General features: G+C 38.2%; 1 protein-coding gene across 1 annotated transcript in view; it reads left to right on the top strand.

Annotated features, from left to right (window-relative positions):
* Positions 1-18,322, top strand: part of LOC144447870 (C-1-tetrahydrofolate synthase, cytoplasmic-like) — a 91,747-nt gene that overhangs the window by 53,449 nt on the left and 19,976 nt on the right. The window contains exons 10-15 of the mRNA XM_078137996.1: positions 3,241-3,470; positions 4,849-5,032; positions 6,048-6,230; positions 12,486-12,588; positions 13,027-13,313; positions 14,809-14,920. Coding sequence (XP_077994122.1) covers positions 3,241-3,470; positions 4,849-5,032; positions 6,048-6,230; positions 12,486-12,588; positions 13,027-13,313; positions 14,809-14,920 — 1,099 coding nt within the window. The remainder of the gene's footprint in view (positions 1-3,240; positions 3,471-4,848; positions 5,033-6,047; positions 6,231-12,485; positions 12,589-13,026; positions 13,314-14,808; positions 14,921-18,322) is intronic.

Raw genomic sequence — 18,322 nt, 5'->3', positions numbered from 1 at the left:
CAAGAGACAAAGAGTTTATGTTATATTTGAACGTATATTTATAGCCATTGTTTTGGTTTATTTTATGCACATACATTTGTTGTATTAAAATTTAAGTACAGCAGGGTGATTCATGATTTCATTCAGTTGTTGAAAATCAGGTGACCCCCCCCCCCCTCCCTTATTCACTCTGTAAAAATCATGAACCCCCACTTCTTTGAGTCCCAAAACAACTGATTGCTCCCTAAGAGTTTTAATCTTCTGTGTGAAATAGATTGATGAGAAATAAAACGTCTTACTCAACATCATCAAGTTTCCCTCTATCAAATACAAAAGTGTGAGTATATGACTTGATAGTTGTGTGTTGATTTCTAGCATTGAATTTGATAGATTATGTGTTGATTCCTAGCATTGAATTTGATAGATTGTGTGTTGATTCCTAGCATTGAATTTGATAGATTGTGTGTTGATTCCTAGCATTTAACTTGATAGTTGTGTGTTGATTCCGAGCATTGAATTTGATAGTCATGTGTTGATTGCGAGCATTGAGTCTTTATGAAACAGTTGGATGCTGGATGTATATTGAGCTAGCTGTAAAGAGAAGGTTGAAGATGTCTGTTATTATTGGCTGATAGGAGGTATACAGGATGATATTATTCAGAAAGAAGGATATCCTTGAACCTAGAACAATCATTTGATGTGTACATATCATCAATTCAGATGGTTTATTATTGTAAAATCAAGGACCCTTAACCTGCAGTTCAAGGGCATGTGTAATTATTGTATGATCACTTCTTGACAGATTTGCTTGAGTAACTTGATAATCTTCTTGTATGGACAAAATTAATAAGATCTTCTTCCATGTAATTTGACCTTACAGGATCAATTTATTCGAGAAAAGAATTTTGATATTAGGCACACTTATTTTATCCTCAGGAAGAACTTTAAACTGAAACTCGATGCTCAAAATGTTTTTTAGTACAAGTTAGTGTCGTCATAATAGTGATAGACTTCTGTCAAATAAATAATTCTATACAACATGCAACTGTTCTCAAGATTTCAAATATTTGTACATTAGAAAGCTGACTTCATTGCCAATATAGTTGTCACTTGTAAAAAAAAAACAAGTGTGGAAATCTCACTTGCATCTAAATAATGCCTAATGTGTACTTTAGATGCCTTTAGTTTTACACACAGCTTTCGACCAAGCTAAGTTTGGAAAGTGAAAGTTGTACAAAAACTACCATGTCTGAATTGGAGATATGGGTGAGTCTGATTTTGATTCTGAAATTTGCATCCACTGTTCATGTTTTGTTTGGTGCTGATTACCATGGGAATGCATGATTTATCATTGAAAAGTTGCTACTTTCACATAGCTACCTGACCTTGGCTGGTCAACCCACCCTAGCTCTTTGCCCACATTGGCATGAAGTCAACTTTCTTACTTTAATACTTCAACTTTTTCAAAGCTCTGTTCATAGAAATTTGAATTTTAATCATAATACAATTTAACATGGTGTGTGTTGTTGTAGTGGTTTCATCAGTCTTTCAGCTGTTATCAACCAGTAGATGGAATAGGAGTATGACTTATTTAATAATCTCTTTTTGTCTGAAGATGACATGACTGGATTTACTCTAAGCTAGGTTGTGCATCCAGAATGTTAGTGTCTTACTAATACATGCATACCAACCCTAAAATATATAAATGCATGTACCATACATTCTTGCTTTATTGTTTTCCTTGCTAACATTTCTGCATTTCATATTTTTTGTAATTCAAGTAATTTCATAATTAATAATGGCATAAAGCAGGGTTTTGCAGGTCAATTGATAACACATCTATGAATTTCACTAGAAAAATGTGAGTTTAGATGGAAAATGGTTTGTGAAGGCTGTTATTGTTCTCTAATGTATGTGAGACCATGTGAGGTAAACCACCTCACCTTGTTGCACAAGTATACATATAGGTCTAGGAAATCATGCATTCTTATGTATTTCAACCCCCTTTGGAAAAAAACATTTGGCATATTTCACCTGCCTCTGTGTATAGTGATGTGTGGTGGTCTTACAATGCAATGGGATGCATGCTGACTTCTAATAGAATGCTTGCCTATATCATGTTACTGTCTTATCAATACATGTACATGTACCATAGTGTATAACCAATCCATGTACATGTGCCATACTATATAATCAATACATGTCCATGTACCATACTATATAATCAATACATGTCCATGTACCATACTATATAACCAATACATGTCCATGTACCATACTATATAATCAATACATGTACATGTACCATACTATATAACCAATACATGTACATGTACCATACTATATAACCAATACATGTACATGTACCATACTATATAACCAATACATGTCCATGTACCATACTATATAACCAATACATGTACATGTACCATACTATATAATCAATACATGTCCATGTACCATACTATATAACCAATACATGTACATGTACCATACTATATAACCAATACATGTACATGTACCATACTATATAACCAATACATGTACATGTACCATACTATACTATATAATCAATACATGTACATGTACCATACTATATAATCAATACATGTACATGTACCATACTATATAACCAATACATGTACATGTACCATACTATACTATATAATCAATACATGTACATGTACCATACTATATAACCAATACATGTACATGTACCATACTATATAATCAATACATGTACATGTACCATACTATATAATCAATACATGTACATGTACCATACTATATAATCAATACATGTACATGTACCATACTATATAACCAATACATGTACATGTACCATACTATATAATCAATACATGTACATGTACCATACTATATAACCAATACATGTACATGTACCATACTATATAACCAATACATGTACATGTACCATACTATATAATCAATACATGTACATGTACCATACTATATAATCAATACATGTACATGTACCATACTATATAACCAATACATGTACATGTACCATACTATATAATCAATACATGTACATGTACCATACTATATAACCAATACATGTACATGTACCATACTATATAACCAATACATGTACATGTACCATACTATATAACCAATACATGTACTGTATAATCAATACATGTACATATATCATACTGTTTTCTTATTTGACAAATGAACGAACTTTCAAATCTTTGTTGAAATATTTCCTCTATATCTGCTCTTACTATATATTTACAGGGTGGAAAGTGGAACGTTCGGTATCTACCATTGAAATTGTTGGAGCCAGTGCCATCTGACATTGCTGTTTCTAGATCACAGACACCTAAACAAGTCTCAGATTTGGCCAAAGAATTGCAACTGTTGCCACATGAGATTGACTTCTATGGTAAAACCAAGGCCAAGATATCATTGTCTGTATTGGAGAGACTGCAGGATCGAGCAAATGGAAAATATGTAGTTGTAACTGGGTAAGTTTTTATTCTGCTGTATATCAATGTGTCATTGTTTGGATAGACTAGAATACAGTTGTGTACAGATTTTTTGCTTTTGATTTTCCCCTGCCAAGCCTGTCATTTTGCTAGCAGCCATTTATTCAAACCTCAAATTAGATTATGATTTCCCGAAGTGACATTCAACCCCAATAGAATATGGTCAACTTTCTGAGTTAGTTCTAATCACATGGTGATGCTATTCATGTCATCTTACAACGGCAAAAATTTGAGACCTTATAAGAATTTGCACTTTCTTTCGTAAAACATCTGCTAGCAAAATACCACAGGCAAGGTTGGGAAAAGGCTAGAGCCAAACATCCCTGCACAACTGGATTCTATGCTACTGTTTGGGTAGAAAGATCAAAGTGTCAAAAATGTTAACAAAGTCATTTGTATTTGTGTTGGTGTGGAGCTTCATTTTTTGTGTACAAACTGTGACACATTTGTATGTATTGGTGTGGAGGTTCATTTTGTTGTGTACAAACTGTGACATACATTTTGTATTTGTCTCCACAAAGTCTGGTGTTGTGTTTAGCTAGCAAAGCTATTATTTCAGCTTTGATTACAGGGCATTGTGCAATGAACAAGATGTCAAGATCAGTGAGACTGGCCACAGTACATTGTTTAATTCAAATTGTGTATGCACTGTGATACTTAATTCTCTGTATATACATGTAGTTATTCCACAGGGTGCTCAGGCTTAGTATATTTAGTTATGTTTATGAAAACAAACAAACAAACAAACATAAATAAAATGCTAAACAAACATAAATAAAATGCTAAACAAACAAAACCAACAAAAAATGAATACTGACAAACATGAATAACAAAGTAATTACAAATCAGTATCAACAATGTTTCTATGCAAACAAGAATTATACTATAATTATGTCTTCCTGTGAAATGGTCACAAGAGTACATACCCCACAAGGAATGTGACTGATCCATACCAAATATGAGTATTATATTTTTCAAGTAGTAACAAAATCAAGTTAACTTCTGATCAGCAAAAATCCATATTCTAGCAAAGATGAATAAACAAACTTAAACTCGCATATTGACCCTGCGCAATTGACATAAAAATCAACAGAAAGGAAGCAATTCCAATGATTTTTGAACCATAGCTTGTTGTATTAAAGAATCTAGTTAAGTGCTCAAAATTCCTGGACACTCTATTTGAATAGGTAATTTAAATCTATCATGTTGCCATTATAACAAAATTTTGTAATTTCTTCTTACTTGCCATCAGTACATGTATGTGGACCATGTTTTCTGTGTTGTAATTTAAATGTGCTGCATTGTAAACAGTTTGTTTGCAAATTACCATCAATGCTAATATGATGTGGTTTTTCAGCATCACACCAACTCCTCTAGGTGAAGGAAAAAGTACAACCACGATTGGGCTGGCCCAGGCTTTAGGAGCTCACTTACATCATAATGTATTTGCATGTGTACGCCAACCATCTCAAGGTCCAACCTTTGGTATCAAGGGTGGTGCTGCTGGTGGAGGATATTCACAGGTTATACCAATGGAAGAAGTGAGTTTTTATTACAACTGAACTTATAAGGTTCAGTACTAATCAGTAGTGCTGCAGTGTCTGTCCATCTGTGTGTGTGTGTGTGTGTGTGTGTGTGTGTGTGTGTGTGTGTGTGTGTGTAAACAACTTTATGTCAAAAACCGCTGGACTGATTGCTTTGGTATTTGATGGGGACATTACTTGTGGTGTCTAGTTGAAAATTTTTTCAAAATAATCATATCACGTGTGATTTAGGTAAAAGAAAATGATTGTGTATTTTTAGTTAAAAATCTATAATTCCACAACTACTGGGCAGATCAGTCTGAAATTTTGTGTGAACATCCTTAGGGGTGTATAGATTAAGAATTGCTCATGACATGATGATCCCATCATTAACATGCAAATTAGGGCTAGAATGTGTCCTTTTAGTCAAAATTCTTTAATTCCAAAACTACTACCAAGCAGATTGGGCTGAAATTTGGTGGGAACATTCTTAGACATGCTTAGATTAAGTATTGTTCATGACATGATGATCTCATCAGTCATATGCAAATTAGGTCTGAAAATCTCAATTTTGGTCAAAAACTTATATCTTAAAAACTACGTGAGGAATGGGGCTGAACCAGGTGGGGATGTTTCTGGAGGTGTTAATCTGTAGTTAGTCTTAAGAACATATTGACAAAAGTGACCCTAGCAACCATGACCAGGTGTTTTAAATGTATACAAATTTACCTAGCAATAAGACCACACCCATAGTAACAACCAAATGATGGTTTATATTGCAAAGAATAAAACTGGGTATCCCTATACAAGAATATAATAGGCAAGTACAGTAAAGGACTTTATACAGGAACCCCACTAAAAAACACCAAACAAACCTAATACAAGTAGTAGTCATTTATGGTGCCCACTAGTGGTAAGCAGGGGTCAGTAAGCTCTGTAACAGTTACACATTCCCATGTAGGAATTTTTTTCCTAATCACGATGATAATTCTTTGGTATGATACTAACAGCTATTTTGTTTTCATTCTGACAGTTCAACTTGCACTTGACAGGTGATATTCATGCTATAACTGCTGCGAACAACTTATTAGCAGCTGCTATCGATGCCAGGATCTTCCATGAATCTACGCAGACAGACAGAGCTTTGTATGGCAGATTAGTTCCTGAGAAGAAAGGCAAGCGAGAATTTTCCAAGATTCAAATGATAAGATTGAAGGTAAGAAGGCATGTAATGAGAGTCAATAAAATTCCTTTTTTTTAGCACAACTCAACTGATAAGGTTCAGTAGTGCTATAGGCATGGTGAGGTGCTCACAAATCTCTCTGATTTGTACAGTTAGACATCATCTCCTTGAAGTTGGACAAATCTCACCTGGTGTACAGGGTTTTGTAAAAACATTTTTGCCATTTGTAAAGTGTAGAATTGCCAGTGATGAGTTTCTGATTACCCATCTTCATTCCCGGTTCTAGTATCAATGATTTATAGGCACAACTAGGACCACAATGGAAATAACTATTAACCCTTGTGACCCCGTGTCGTTGATATCCACGACGTAGCACTTCCGCACTCCACACCGTGTCGTTGACATCAACGACAACAGGGTAATTTACATATGCTGTCTATAAAGTGACATTGTAATGGGTTTATCGATGTCCCGCCCTTATACCCATAATAAGTAATAATGTACACGATGCTATCTTATTAAATATTAAATTATTCAGGCGGGAAACAGAAACGTGTTCGATTTTTCTCACTTTTTTGCCACCGAATGCAAATAGCGCCTACTTAGCAATGCCTAATATGGCGGCCGCTATAGATATGTATGTTGACCTAAAAAGTCCTTGGCCTATGGGGTCATTTGTATGGAAAGTCTATGGCATCTTAAGGGTTAATTGCTTTGTTGTGTTATCCTCGGCAGTACTTTTATATGTATGTTTTTAGCTCAACTGAACTGATAAGGTTCAGTTGTGCTATAGGCATGGCAAAGTGTCTGTCTGTCTGTCTGCCCATCTGTGTGCGTGTGTGTCTGCCCATCTCTCTCTCTCTCTCTCTCTCTCTCTCTCTCTCTCTCTCTCTCTCTCTCTCTCTCTCTCTCTCTCTCTCTCTCTCTCTCTCTCTCTCTCTCTCTCTCTCTCTCTCTCTCTCTCTCTCTCTCTCAGTGTGTTTGTGTGTGAACAACTTAAAGTCAAAAACAGGTAGACCGATTGCTGTGATATTTGATGGGTTTATTACCTTGCGTGTCGAGTTGGGAAATTGTTCAAATCAAAATGATCTCACCACCTTTGAGTGATTTGAACACTGAACGCGAGTTACAGCGCCCTCGCTCTTCTTCACCGTGCCTCCACCGCTCGCACAAGTCACCGAGACGGGAGGGTCGTGATCATTCCCGGTCACCGAGACATACTACCAGACCACGCAATCCGACAGAGAGGGGGGAACATTGTCCCTCGTCTTCCCCCAGACGCTTCTGTCGCTTACAGGGCGAACGCTTTGGGTCCAACTGGAGACATGACCCTGATGAGGTCTCCGTCACAGCACCAGAAGGTCAAGAGCTCCTTGGGGACATTGATCATTCAGATGAGGATCAACCGGGACTCCCGCCTTCCGAGTCAGAGGGGAGGGCTGCCTCACCGGAGCATTATACTGATATCCCCTTTAGTCAGTGTGTTGAATGGGTTTATCAACAGTTCCCTGACAAGTGTTCTCGTCCTACGCCAACAAATTCAGTCCAATCGGAGACTGGTTTGGCACTAGAGGGACAACTCGAATCAGCCAAGTATCAGCCAGCAACACTCTCACTTTCAGCTATGGTCACTTCAGTACAGAATAAAGTGTCCTCAGAAGTATGTGGCAAAGGTCCTGGTCATCCACCTTTGCGAATGAATAAGTACCTGTGGTTCCGCTACCCAGGGAGAGCATACCACACCCACCCAACTGATCAATGCACTAACTTTCCAATATTGGACACTGATGCTGATGCCGTTGACCAGGACCGTGATGGTTTTAAGAGTACCTCCATTGACAATAAGCATTTGTCTTGTTTGGGGGAAGGGTACACATTGTCCCTTCGCATTTTTTCATCCATTGATTGGTTTCTAGCCACTGTAGTATCGGAGATGAAGTCATCCAATCCCGATACACAGAAAAGAGTGTATAATTTTTGACACTCCCCATGTGAAACCTCGCACTAGCTTCAGCCAGTCAACTCCCCAGAGTAAGTCTCCGACAACCTCTACCCCCAGAAACTTCCAGAGGGGAAGAGGTAGACAACCAGCAAGGGGTCATGGTAGAGGCCGACCCCAGATGTCCATGATCAGTAAGGACTGCAAACCAGGCCCATCCGAGGGTCGGGTGGGGTTTGCTCAGCACTCCTGACTGTATTCTGGTGTATCCTCCTGCATCCCCTCCACCCCATCAGCCAAGTGAGGGCCCGGTAGGGGGGCGTCTGTGTTCCTTTGCCAGCAAATGGGAACTGGTTACCGACGATTCCTGGGTTCTCTCCACGGTAAGAGAGGAATATCGTCTAGAGTCCGAACGTCACCCTCCGCTTTCAGCTTCTCCTCTTGTCACATCGCTGCCAGATAATGCACAGAAGCGAGAGGCTCTATTAGAAGCTATTCAAACACTGATCAACAAAAGTGTTGTCAGACAAGTCGACGTCTCCACTGTGGGGCCAGGGTTTTACAATCACCTGTTCATGGTGCCAAAAAAGTCAGGAGGGTGGCGCCCAATATTGAACTTAACAGCACTAAATGGATGGCATCAATCGATCTAAAGGACGCATACTTTCACATTTTGATTCACAATCTTTTCATTGTTTCCTACACTTTGCCACCAACGATCATATTTTCGAGTTTATAGCTCTGCCTTTCGGCCTTGCAACCACCCCCAGGGTTTTCACACGCATTGCACTAGCACCAGTCGCATGACTACATCAAAGGGGAGTTCTGTTGCACCCGTATCTCGATGATTGGCTAATTCACTGTATGATACAGGAGGACTAAGTCCATCAAGTTCGAAAAACCTTATCCATTATAATCCGGTTAGGTTTCCTCCCCAGCTACGAGAAGTTGCAGTTAGTTCCCACACAAGACACCAACTTTGTGGGCATGCATTGCATTACCAGTCGGGGCATCGTCTGCCCTCCTCAGGAGAGGGTGGACAAACTGATCGGTGCCATTCACCTCATTCTTCCCATGCACTCCATTCTAGGGCTGATGAATTCTCTAATAGACATCACTCCTTGGGCCTGTTTATGCATTCACCCTATAGAGCTATACCCTGTGGTGTTTTGGTGCCCATCTGTACCCCCACTGTCTTCCTTCATTCCGGTACGCCCATCCCTTTGCTTCCACCTGCTGTGGTGGGTAGACGAGAATCATTTGTTGGTAGGGAGGTCCCTAGTGTATCAGAAAGTGGACCTCTCCCTGTTTACCGACATGTCGAGTGGCGGATGTGGAGCCCATTGCAATTGCCAGGTGGCATCCGGCCAGTGGGAGACAGCAGTCAGCCAGCATCACATAATCTGGCAAGAACTCAAGGCTGTGTTTCCAGCCTTACAACAATTCGAGACTCTGGTATCGAATCGACCCAAAGAGGTGGCCAATCAGATTTTTGCTCCCTGGGGGACCCCATCATTAGCCTTTTTGCAACTCATCACAACAGAAAACTGCCAATGTTTGTATCCCCAACCCAGGTCACAAGGGCAGTTGCAGTGGATGCACTGTCAATTTCGTGGAAGGGCATGCACACATAGGCTTACCCCCAATAGTAATCCTACCTCTTCTCCTTCGCAAGGTTCAACAGGAGGATGTGGGAGGATGTGGTGCTCCTTCTAATAGCACCATTGTGGCCAAACCGGTCATGGTTTCCATGGCTTCTGTCTCTTCTGATCGATCGTCCGATTCAGCTCCCGGAGAGGACAGCTCTTCTAATTCAGGGTCGGAACATCGTTCACCCCAACCCAGAGGTATTTTGTCTTCACGCATTCAAATTATCGAAAAATCCCTCATTGAGAAGGGATTTTCTAGCGACTCAGCCGCTATTATCGCCAGGCCTCAGAGGGCCAATACTCTCGGCACCAAATGGGAGCAATTTTGTGATTGGTGCCAGCCAAGGCAGATTGATCCGATCCATATCACTACCAGAGACTTTGCAGACTTCCTGCTAGATCTCTTTAATGTTAAACAGTTTGCAGTTAAGACCATTATGGTATACCGCACAGCTATTGCGTCTACCATTAGGAGTATAGGGGGACAGGATTTTGGACAAGACAAAGTCCTCTCCAATATGATTCAGCATTTTCAAATCAAACGTCCACCTCAACCTATTCCAGTGCCTCAGTGGAACCTTAACTTAGTTTTGAGGACACTGGGGGAGGCACCTTTTGAGCGATTGCAATCAGCCTCACTGAGGGCAATTACCCTCAAGAAAGTTTTCCTTTTGGCCTTGGCGTCAGGCAGAAGACGTAGTGAGATCCATTCCTTGGATGTGGGCAAAAGGAGAATTACCTGGTCGGAATCACAAGTAATTCTCAGATCCCATCCTGCCTTTTTGGCAAAGAACCAGGTTCTGGGGTCCCTAGCCTCACCCATTACCCTATGGACTCTGTCCAACCTAGTGGGTTCCGACAGGCGAGAGAGATTGTTGTGTCCTGTTCGAGCTCTGTGTTGGTACATGGCTCGCACTAAACTTTTTCGCAGAGAGAGATCCCAACTCTTCATTCCGTATGACCCCGAGAACAAGTCTGATTGCTCAGCGGCCATAATCTCAAAGTGGATAATCCAGACAGTCAGATGGGCATACCAGGAAGCGTCTGATGATAGTCTTAAATCATCCAGAGTTACGGCCCATGAAGTTAGAGCCATTTCAACATCCTGGGCAGTACATGCAGGAGTCTCAGTAGCAGAAGTTATTAACGCTGCTACCTGGCGGTCTCCTAATTCTTTCATTAGCTACTATCTGAGGGATATGGCCCAGGAGGCTACAGAATTAAGCTCTCTGGGACCATCTTGTGTCAGCCAACAGATTGTATAGATTGGGATGTGAGGAACCCCCTCCTCCTAGTTTGCTGACAAATTCTAACCCAATATTAGTATAATAAAGCTGAGTATTTTCGATGAACAGAATTAAAGTTTCTACTGAAACTAATTTCCGTGAAGAAGGAAATACTCACCTTTATGGTGATTCCCTCCCTCCACCACACAGTTCCTTCTTAGTATTATTGTTTTCCCTATTTGTCTAGTATGACAAATTTTAGTACTGAGCGGGAAATAGAGCATTGTGGGTCAGCCACAGCTGGGTCAGGGGTCACAGGATGTTTTTTTATTTTGCAAGTAAAGGCTAAAGCAAATGGGTAAACCAAATAGTAGTATAATAAAGGTGAGTATTTTCTTCTTCACAGAAATTAGTTTCAGTAGAAACTTCAATTTTAGCACAGCTGAATTAAATCATAGATACTGCCTATGATTATTAAAAAACAGGTTCATTCATGCTACAGACAAGATATAGAGTCTTGTTTGCCACAAAAAGTGTGACTTGTTCAAAAAAGTTGAACTCAAAAAATACTGGGCCAGATCAGTCTGGAATTTGGAGGGTGTTTAGATTAAAAAATTTTCAGAACATGATGATCCCATCAGTGATATGCAAATTAGCTCTAAAAATGTGTCTTTTGGTCAAAACTCTTTATTTCCAAAAGTACTGAGCAGATTGGGCTGAAATCTAATGGGGATGAATCTATGAGTGTATATATGAAGAAATATCAAGCATAAAGTGAGCCCATCAGTGATATGCAAATTAGGTGTAAAAAATGTGAATTTTGGTCAAAAACTTATCTCAAAAAGTACTTGTTCAATGAAACTGAAACTTGGTGAAACGTTTCTAGAAGTGTTATTCTTCAGATTTTCTTCAAAACATTTTGACACAATTGGCCCTAGCAACCATGACCATACCCTTAGCAACAACCAAATGGCAGTATATTTTGGTCAAATAACATCATCTGGTAGGCAAGTGAGTAAACATTAAAAAATGTATGCAAATTTCCCTAGCAACCATGACCACGCCCATACAAACAGCCAAAATGATCATGTATATTGCAAAGATAACAACAGGGATTCTTAGGCAAGTGAACAAACATTCAAAAAATGTATGTAAATATGTCCAGCAACATGACCACTGCCATAGGAACAGCTAAATGCTTGCAAAAATTGCAAAGATAACAACAGGGTTGGATAGGCAACTGGATAGTCATTCACCAAATGAACACCAATACCCAGCACAGACTAGCATGTGGTAAACATTTTTAAAAACTGTAGAGTTGTGCTACAACACCATTGGCGCTATTTTTAAAAATTGTAAAATTGTGCTATTTTTGGTGTAAATTTTTCATCCAGCTTGATACGGAATATTGACACAGATCTGCAGAAATAAGTTGTAGAAATTCATTGAATTTGTACTGTTTATATTTTCACAGAAACTTGGCATTGAAAAGACAGATCCGAATGAATTAACAGAAGAAGAAATTAGTAAATTTGCAAGACTTGATATTGATATTTCTACCCTAACTTGGCAGAGAGGTTGGTACTCTATGCACTTGGACGATCATGAATATACATATTTGTCATATTTTCAATCTTGGATCAATATTATTGTTGTATGGACTGCACATTCTGTTCTTGGCATTCTACAGTATGCATGTCAAAATGACAAGCATACATATCCAGTGTGAAGCTGAATGAACTTGTATTACATCTACTGAAGGTGTTCATAAACAAAAGGAGAGCTATCACAGCAACCAACCGACCAAACATAGCAAGAACACTAAATATAGCAAGAACACTAAATATAGTGTACAGCATTTTATTCTCATGATAAATTCATTACAAGAACTACTACTCTACTTCATTATAATAGGTTGTAGTGCATGTTTCCTAAGTCACTAATTTTATGATAATTTTTGCCAACAAACATAAATGTAATTTATATTTAATCAAATGACTTCCTACTGTCCACAGTTATTGATACCAATGACCGATACCTAAGAAAGATCACGATTGGTCAGTCACCAACAGAGAAAGGGAAAACACGCGAGTCTCAGTTTGACATTACTGTAGCCAGTGAAATCATGGCCGTCTTGGCTCTCACCTCTGATTTAAGGGACATGCGTGAACGACTTGGAAAAATGGTGGTAGCCAGTGATAAGAGTGGAAACCCAGTAACAGCTGATGACGTAGGCGTTGGTGGTGCTCTCACTGTCCTCATGAAAGATGCTATCAGACCTAACCTTATGCAGACATTAGAGGTAAAGTTTTTGGTGACGTGTTGCATAAGTACAGGCTTTATTATATATTGCTATGCAAAACAATGGCAACCAATCATAGTACTGTCAGGCAAAGCTGAGAAAAGACAAGGTCTTACAGTTTCAGTTCTGTGTACATATATATGCATTATACTTGTTGTTAAGAAACCTTTCACTGTAAAAAAGAAGTGAAACAACGCAAACCTCTCAATTTCCTGCAATGTTGATGCTGTATCAATGTCTTCCCTGACATTTTTGGATGAAAATACAGTATAACATATACATAAAACTTTTAGCTGAATATCAAAGGCTTTAGCCTATAAAACCTTTATTCAGTGTACAAGTAAGGTTCAGGTGAAAACATTATCATTGACAAAGTGTATATTAATTTAAACTAAAATTGACTATCGTAACCTGAAATGTAAGAACATCACTTTTTAGTACAACTGAACTGATAATATAAGGTTCAGTAGTGCTATAGGCATGGCAAAGCGTCTGTGTGTGTGTGGATGTATGTGTGTGTAAACAACTTAACGTCAAAAACCGCTGGACCAAGTGCCATGATATTTGATGGGTGTATTACTGTAGGTGTCTGTGGGGAAATTGTTCAAATCAAAATGATCTTAGTACCAGTGTGTGATTTGGGTAAAAATGTGATTTTTGGTCAAAAACCTTAAAAACTCAAAAACTACTGAGCAGATCGGTCTGAAATTTGGTCGGAACATTCTTAGTGGTGGTTACATTAAGAACTGCTCATGACATGATGAATCCATCAGTGATATGCAGATTAGGGCTAGAAATGTGTCTCTTTTTTTGGTCAAAAAAGTATAAATCTACAAAACTGCTGAGCAGATTGGGCTGAAATTTAATGGGGATGCATCTGGGGATATATAGATGAAGAAATAATAAACATATAATCAGTGATACGCAAATTAGGTATTGAATTTTGGTCAAAAACTTATATCTCAAAAAGTACTCAGTCAATTTGACTGAAACTTGGTGAGATGCTTCTAGAAGTGTTATTCTGCAGATTTTCTTCAAAATATTTTGACAGATGGCCCTAACAACCAAGGCCACACCCTTAGCAACAACCAAATGGCAGTATATTTTGGTCAAATAACATCATCTGGTTAGCAAGTGAGTAAACATTCAAAAAATGTCTGCTAATACCCCTAGCAACCATGACCACGCCCATAGCAACAACCAAACGGTTGTGTATTTCACAAAGATAACAAGGATTCTTAGACAAGTGAATGAACATTCAAAAATTGTATGCAAATATGTTTAGCAACATGATCATGCCCATAACAACAGCCAAATGATCATGTATATTGCAAATATAACAACAGGGTTGGATAGGCAACTGGATAGTCATTCATCAAATGAACACCTATACCTAGCATGGATCAGCATGTGGGTAAACATTTTTAAAACTGTACAGGTGTGCTACAACACCATTGGCGCTATTTTTAAACATATCATTATTTGTCCATTGTAGGGCACCCCTGTCTTTGTCCATGCTGGTCCATTTGCCAATATTGCTCATGGAAATTCCTCTATTCTGGCAGATAAAATTGCACTGAAATTGGTTGGCGATGAAGGCTTTGTAGGTAAGTCAGTAAAGATGGATTCTGCAAAAGCCAGAATTTCAATCCCAGGTTCTCTCATTCAATGTAAGAAAATGTCAATTAGTGCTCCTGTGCAATACTAAATTGATACTAATTAAAATTAATACTGGCAGGATCTTACTAATAATGTAGCAGGATCTTACTAATAATGTAGCAGGATCTTATGAAGGACAATCTTATTGATAATGTAGCAGGATCTTACTAATAATGTAGCAGGATCTTACTAATAATGTAGCAGGATCTTACTAATAATGTAGCAGGATCTTACTAGTAATGTAGCAGGATCTTACTAATAATGTAGCAGGATCATACTAGTAATGTAGCAGGATCTTACTAGTAATGTAGCAGGATCTTACTAGTAATGTAGCAGGATCATACTAGTAATGTAGCAGGATCTTACTAGTAATGTAGCAGGATCTTACTAGTAATGTAGCAGGATCTCACTAGTAATGTAGCAGGATCATACTAGTAATGTAGCAGGATCTTACTAATAATGTAGCAGGATCTTACTAGTAATGTAGCAGGATCTCACTAGTAATGTAGCAGGATCTTACTAATAATGTAGCAGGATCTTACTAATAATGTAGCAGGATCTCACTAGTAATGTAGCAGGATCTTACTAGTAATGTAGCAGGATCTTACTAATAATGTAGCAGGATCTTACTAGTAATATAGCAGGATCTCACTAGTAATGTAGCAGGATCTTACTAGTAATGTAGCAGGATCTCACTAGTAATGTAGCAGGATCATACTAATAATGTAGCAGGATCTTACTAATAATGTAGCAGGATCTTACTAGTAATGTAGCAGGATCTTACTAATAATGTAGCAGGATCTTACTAGTAATGTAGCAGGATCTTACTAGTAATGTAGCAGGATCTTACTAGTAATGTAGCAGGATCTCACTAGTAATGTAGCAGGATCATACTAGTAATGTAGCAGGATCTTACTAATAATGTAGCAGGATCATACTAGTAATGTAGCAGGATCTCACTAGTAATGTAGCAGGATCTTACTAGTAATGTAGCAGGATCTCACTAGTAATGTAGCAGGATCATACTAGTAACAGGATCTTACTAGTAATGTAGCAGGATCTCACTAGTAATGTAGCAGGATCTCACTAGTAATGTAGCAGGATCATACTAGTAACAGGATCTTACTAGTAATGTAGCAGGATCTTACTAGTAATGTAGCAGGATCTTACTAGTAATGTAGCAGGATCATACTAGTAACAGGATCTTACTAGTAATGTAGCAGGATCTTACTAGTAATGTAGCAGGATCTCACTAGTAATGTAGCAGGATAATACTAGTAATGTAGCAGGATCTTACTAATAATGTAGCAGGATCTTACTAGTAATGTAGCAGGATCTCCTAGTAATGTAGCAGGATCATACTAGTAATGTAGCACGATCATACTAGTAATGTAGCAGGATCTTACTAGTAATGTAGCAGGATCTTACTAGTAATGTAGCAGGATCTTACTAGTAATGTAGCAGGATCTCACTAGTAATGTAGCAGGATCATACTAGTAATGTAGCAGGATCATACTAGTAATGTAGCAGGATCATACTAGTAATGATGCAGGATCTTACTAGTAATGTAGCAGGATCATACTAGTAATGTAGCAGGATCTTACTAGTAATGTAGCAGGATCATACTAGTAATGTAGCAGGATCTTACTAGTAATGTAGCAGGATCATACTAGTAATGATGCAGGATCTTACTAGTAATGTAGCAGGATCTTACTAGTAATGTAGCAGGATCTTACTAGTAATGTAGCAGGATCTTACTAATAATGTAGCAGGATCATACTAGTAATGATGCAGGATCTCACTAGTAATGTAGCAGGATCATACTAGTAATGTAGCAGGATCTTACTAGTAATGTAGCAGGATCATACTAGTAATGTAGCAGGATCTTACTAGTAATGTAGCAGGATCATACTAGTAATGTAGCAGGATCTTACTAGTAATGTAGCAGGATCTTACTAGTAATGTAGCAGGATCTTACTAGTAATGTAGCAGGATCTTACTAGTAATGTAGCAGGATCTCACTAGTAATGTAGCAGGATCTCACTAGTAATGTAGCAGGATCTTACTAATAATGTAGCAGGATCATACTAGTAATGTAGCAGGATCTCACTAGTAATGTAGCAGGATCATACTAGTAATGTAGCAGGATCTTACTAATAATGTAGCAGGATCATACTAGTAATGTAGCAGGATCTCACTAGTAATGTAGTCCTGATCATACTAGTAATGTAGCAGGATCTTACTAATAATGTAGCAGGATCATACTAGTAATGTAGCAGGATCTCACTAGTAATGTAGCAGGATCTTACTAGTAATGTAGCAGGATCTTACTAATAATGTAGCAGGATCTTACTAGTAATGTAGCAGGATCTCACTAGTAATGTAGCAGGATCATACTAGTAACAGGATCTTACTAGTAATCAGGGGTTTCATTAAGTTTTAAAGTAGGGGGAGAAATGATGATAGTAGGTGGAGAAGTGCACGCGGAGCGTGCACCTCGCCTGCTATGTAGGCGCAGGGGGTGGGTTTGGGAGGGGGGTGTTCCCCCTCCCATGGTGAATTTTTTTTGAAAAACAGAAACCTTTCAGAGGCCATTCAGAGCATCTTTCAGAAGTACAGACACCATTAATTATACATTGTCATTTACTGGTTAAATATTCAATTTAGAAAAAATAACACGTCAGGTTTCCTCTGAAGAAAATTTGTGTTATGTGATTTATTGGTAGGTTTTGAAAATTCTTAAAGCTGTCGGTGTAATTCCATGAACTTGGCGAGCCCACTGTTAGTAATTGTTTCGACTTATGCCTTCACTCAGTTCATGTTCAAAATGGTGGATTTTAGAGTACATGTATACATTACAACTCATAGCTATGGTAATAATTATGATAAACATGAACACATTACCTTTATATTGGCCCTTTGATAGTTTAATGAAGCCTGTATCAAGCAAAGACCTCTGGTTCAAAATTAACTTTTTTAGTTGGTAGTCACTTTGACTACCACTTTTTAAAACTGGTAGTCAACAGGGAAGATTTGGAAGTCATTTTTTTTTCAGCATTTAATAATTTATGCATAAACAAAACATTAAGTAATAAACGTTCCAGTTTTTTCATGAAATTAGTGACATTCATATTATGCAAACATTTGACCTGTCCTAAAATACTACATATAATATACTATTATCATAGTAAGTAAATATCATATAAATGATTATTGTGTGTACCAACCTCTCATTTTGCAATGTCGACTTGGAAACCTCAAACTGACACCAATTTTGGCATAAACACGTACATAATAAATACACACATGTTTTACATCCATTCATCAAGTTCAGTCACAGACACACATGT

Source organism: Glandiceps talaboti, chromosome 2 (assembly GCF_964340395.1).
Source record: "Glandiceps talaboti chromosome 2, keGlaTala1.1, whole genome shotgun sequence".
Lineage (NCBI taxonomy): Eukaryota > Metazoa > Hemichordata > Enteropneusta > Spengelidae > Glandiceps > Glandiceps talaboti.
The sequence above is the reverse complement of the archived record's forward strand: the minus strand, read 5'-3'. Positions and strand labels throughout refer to the sequence as shown.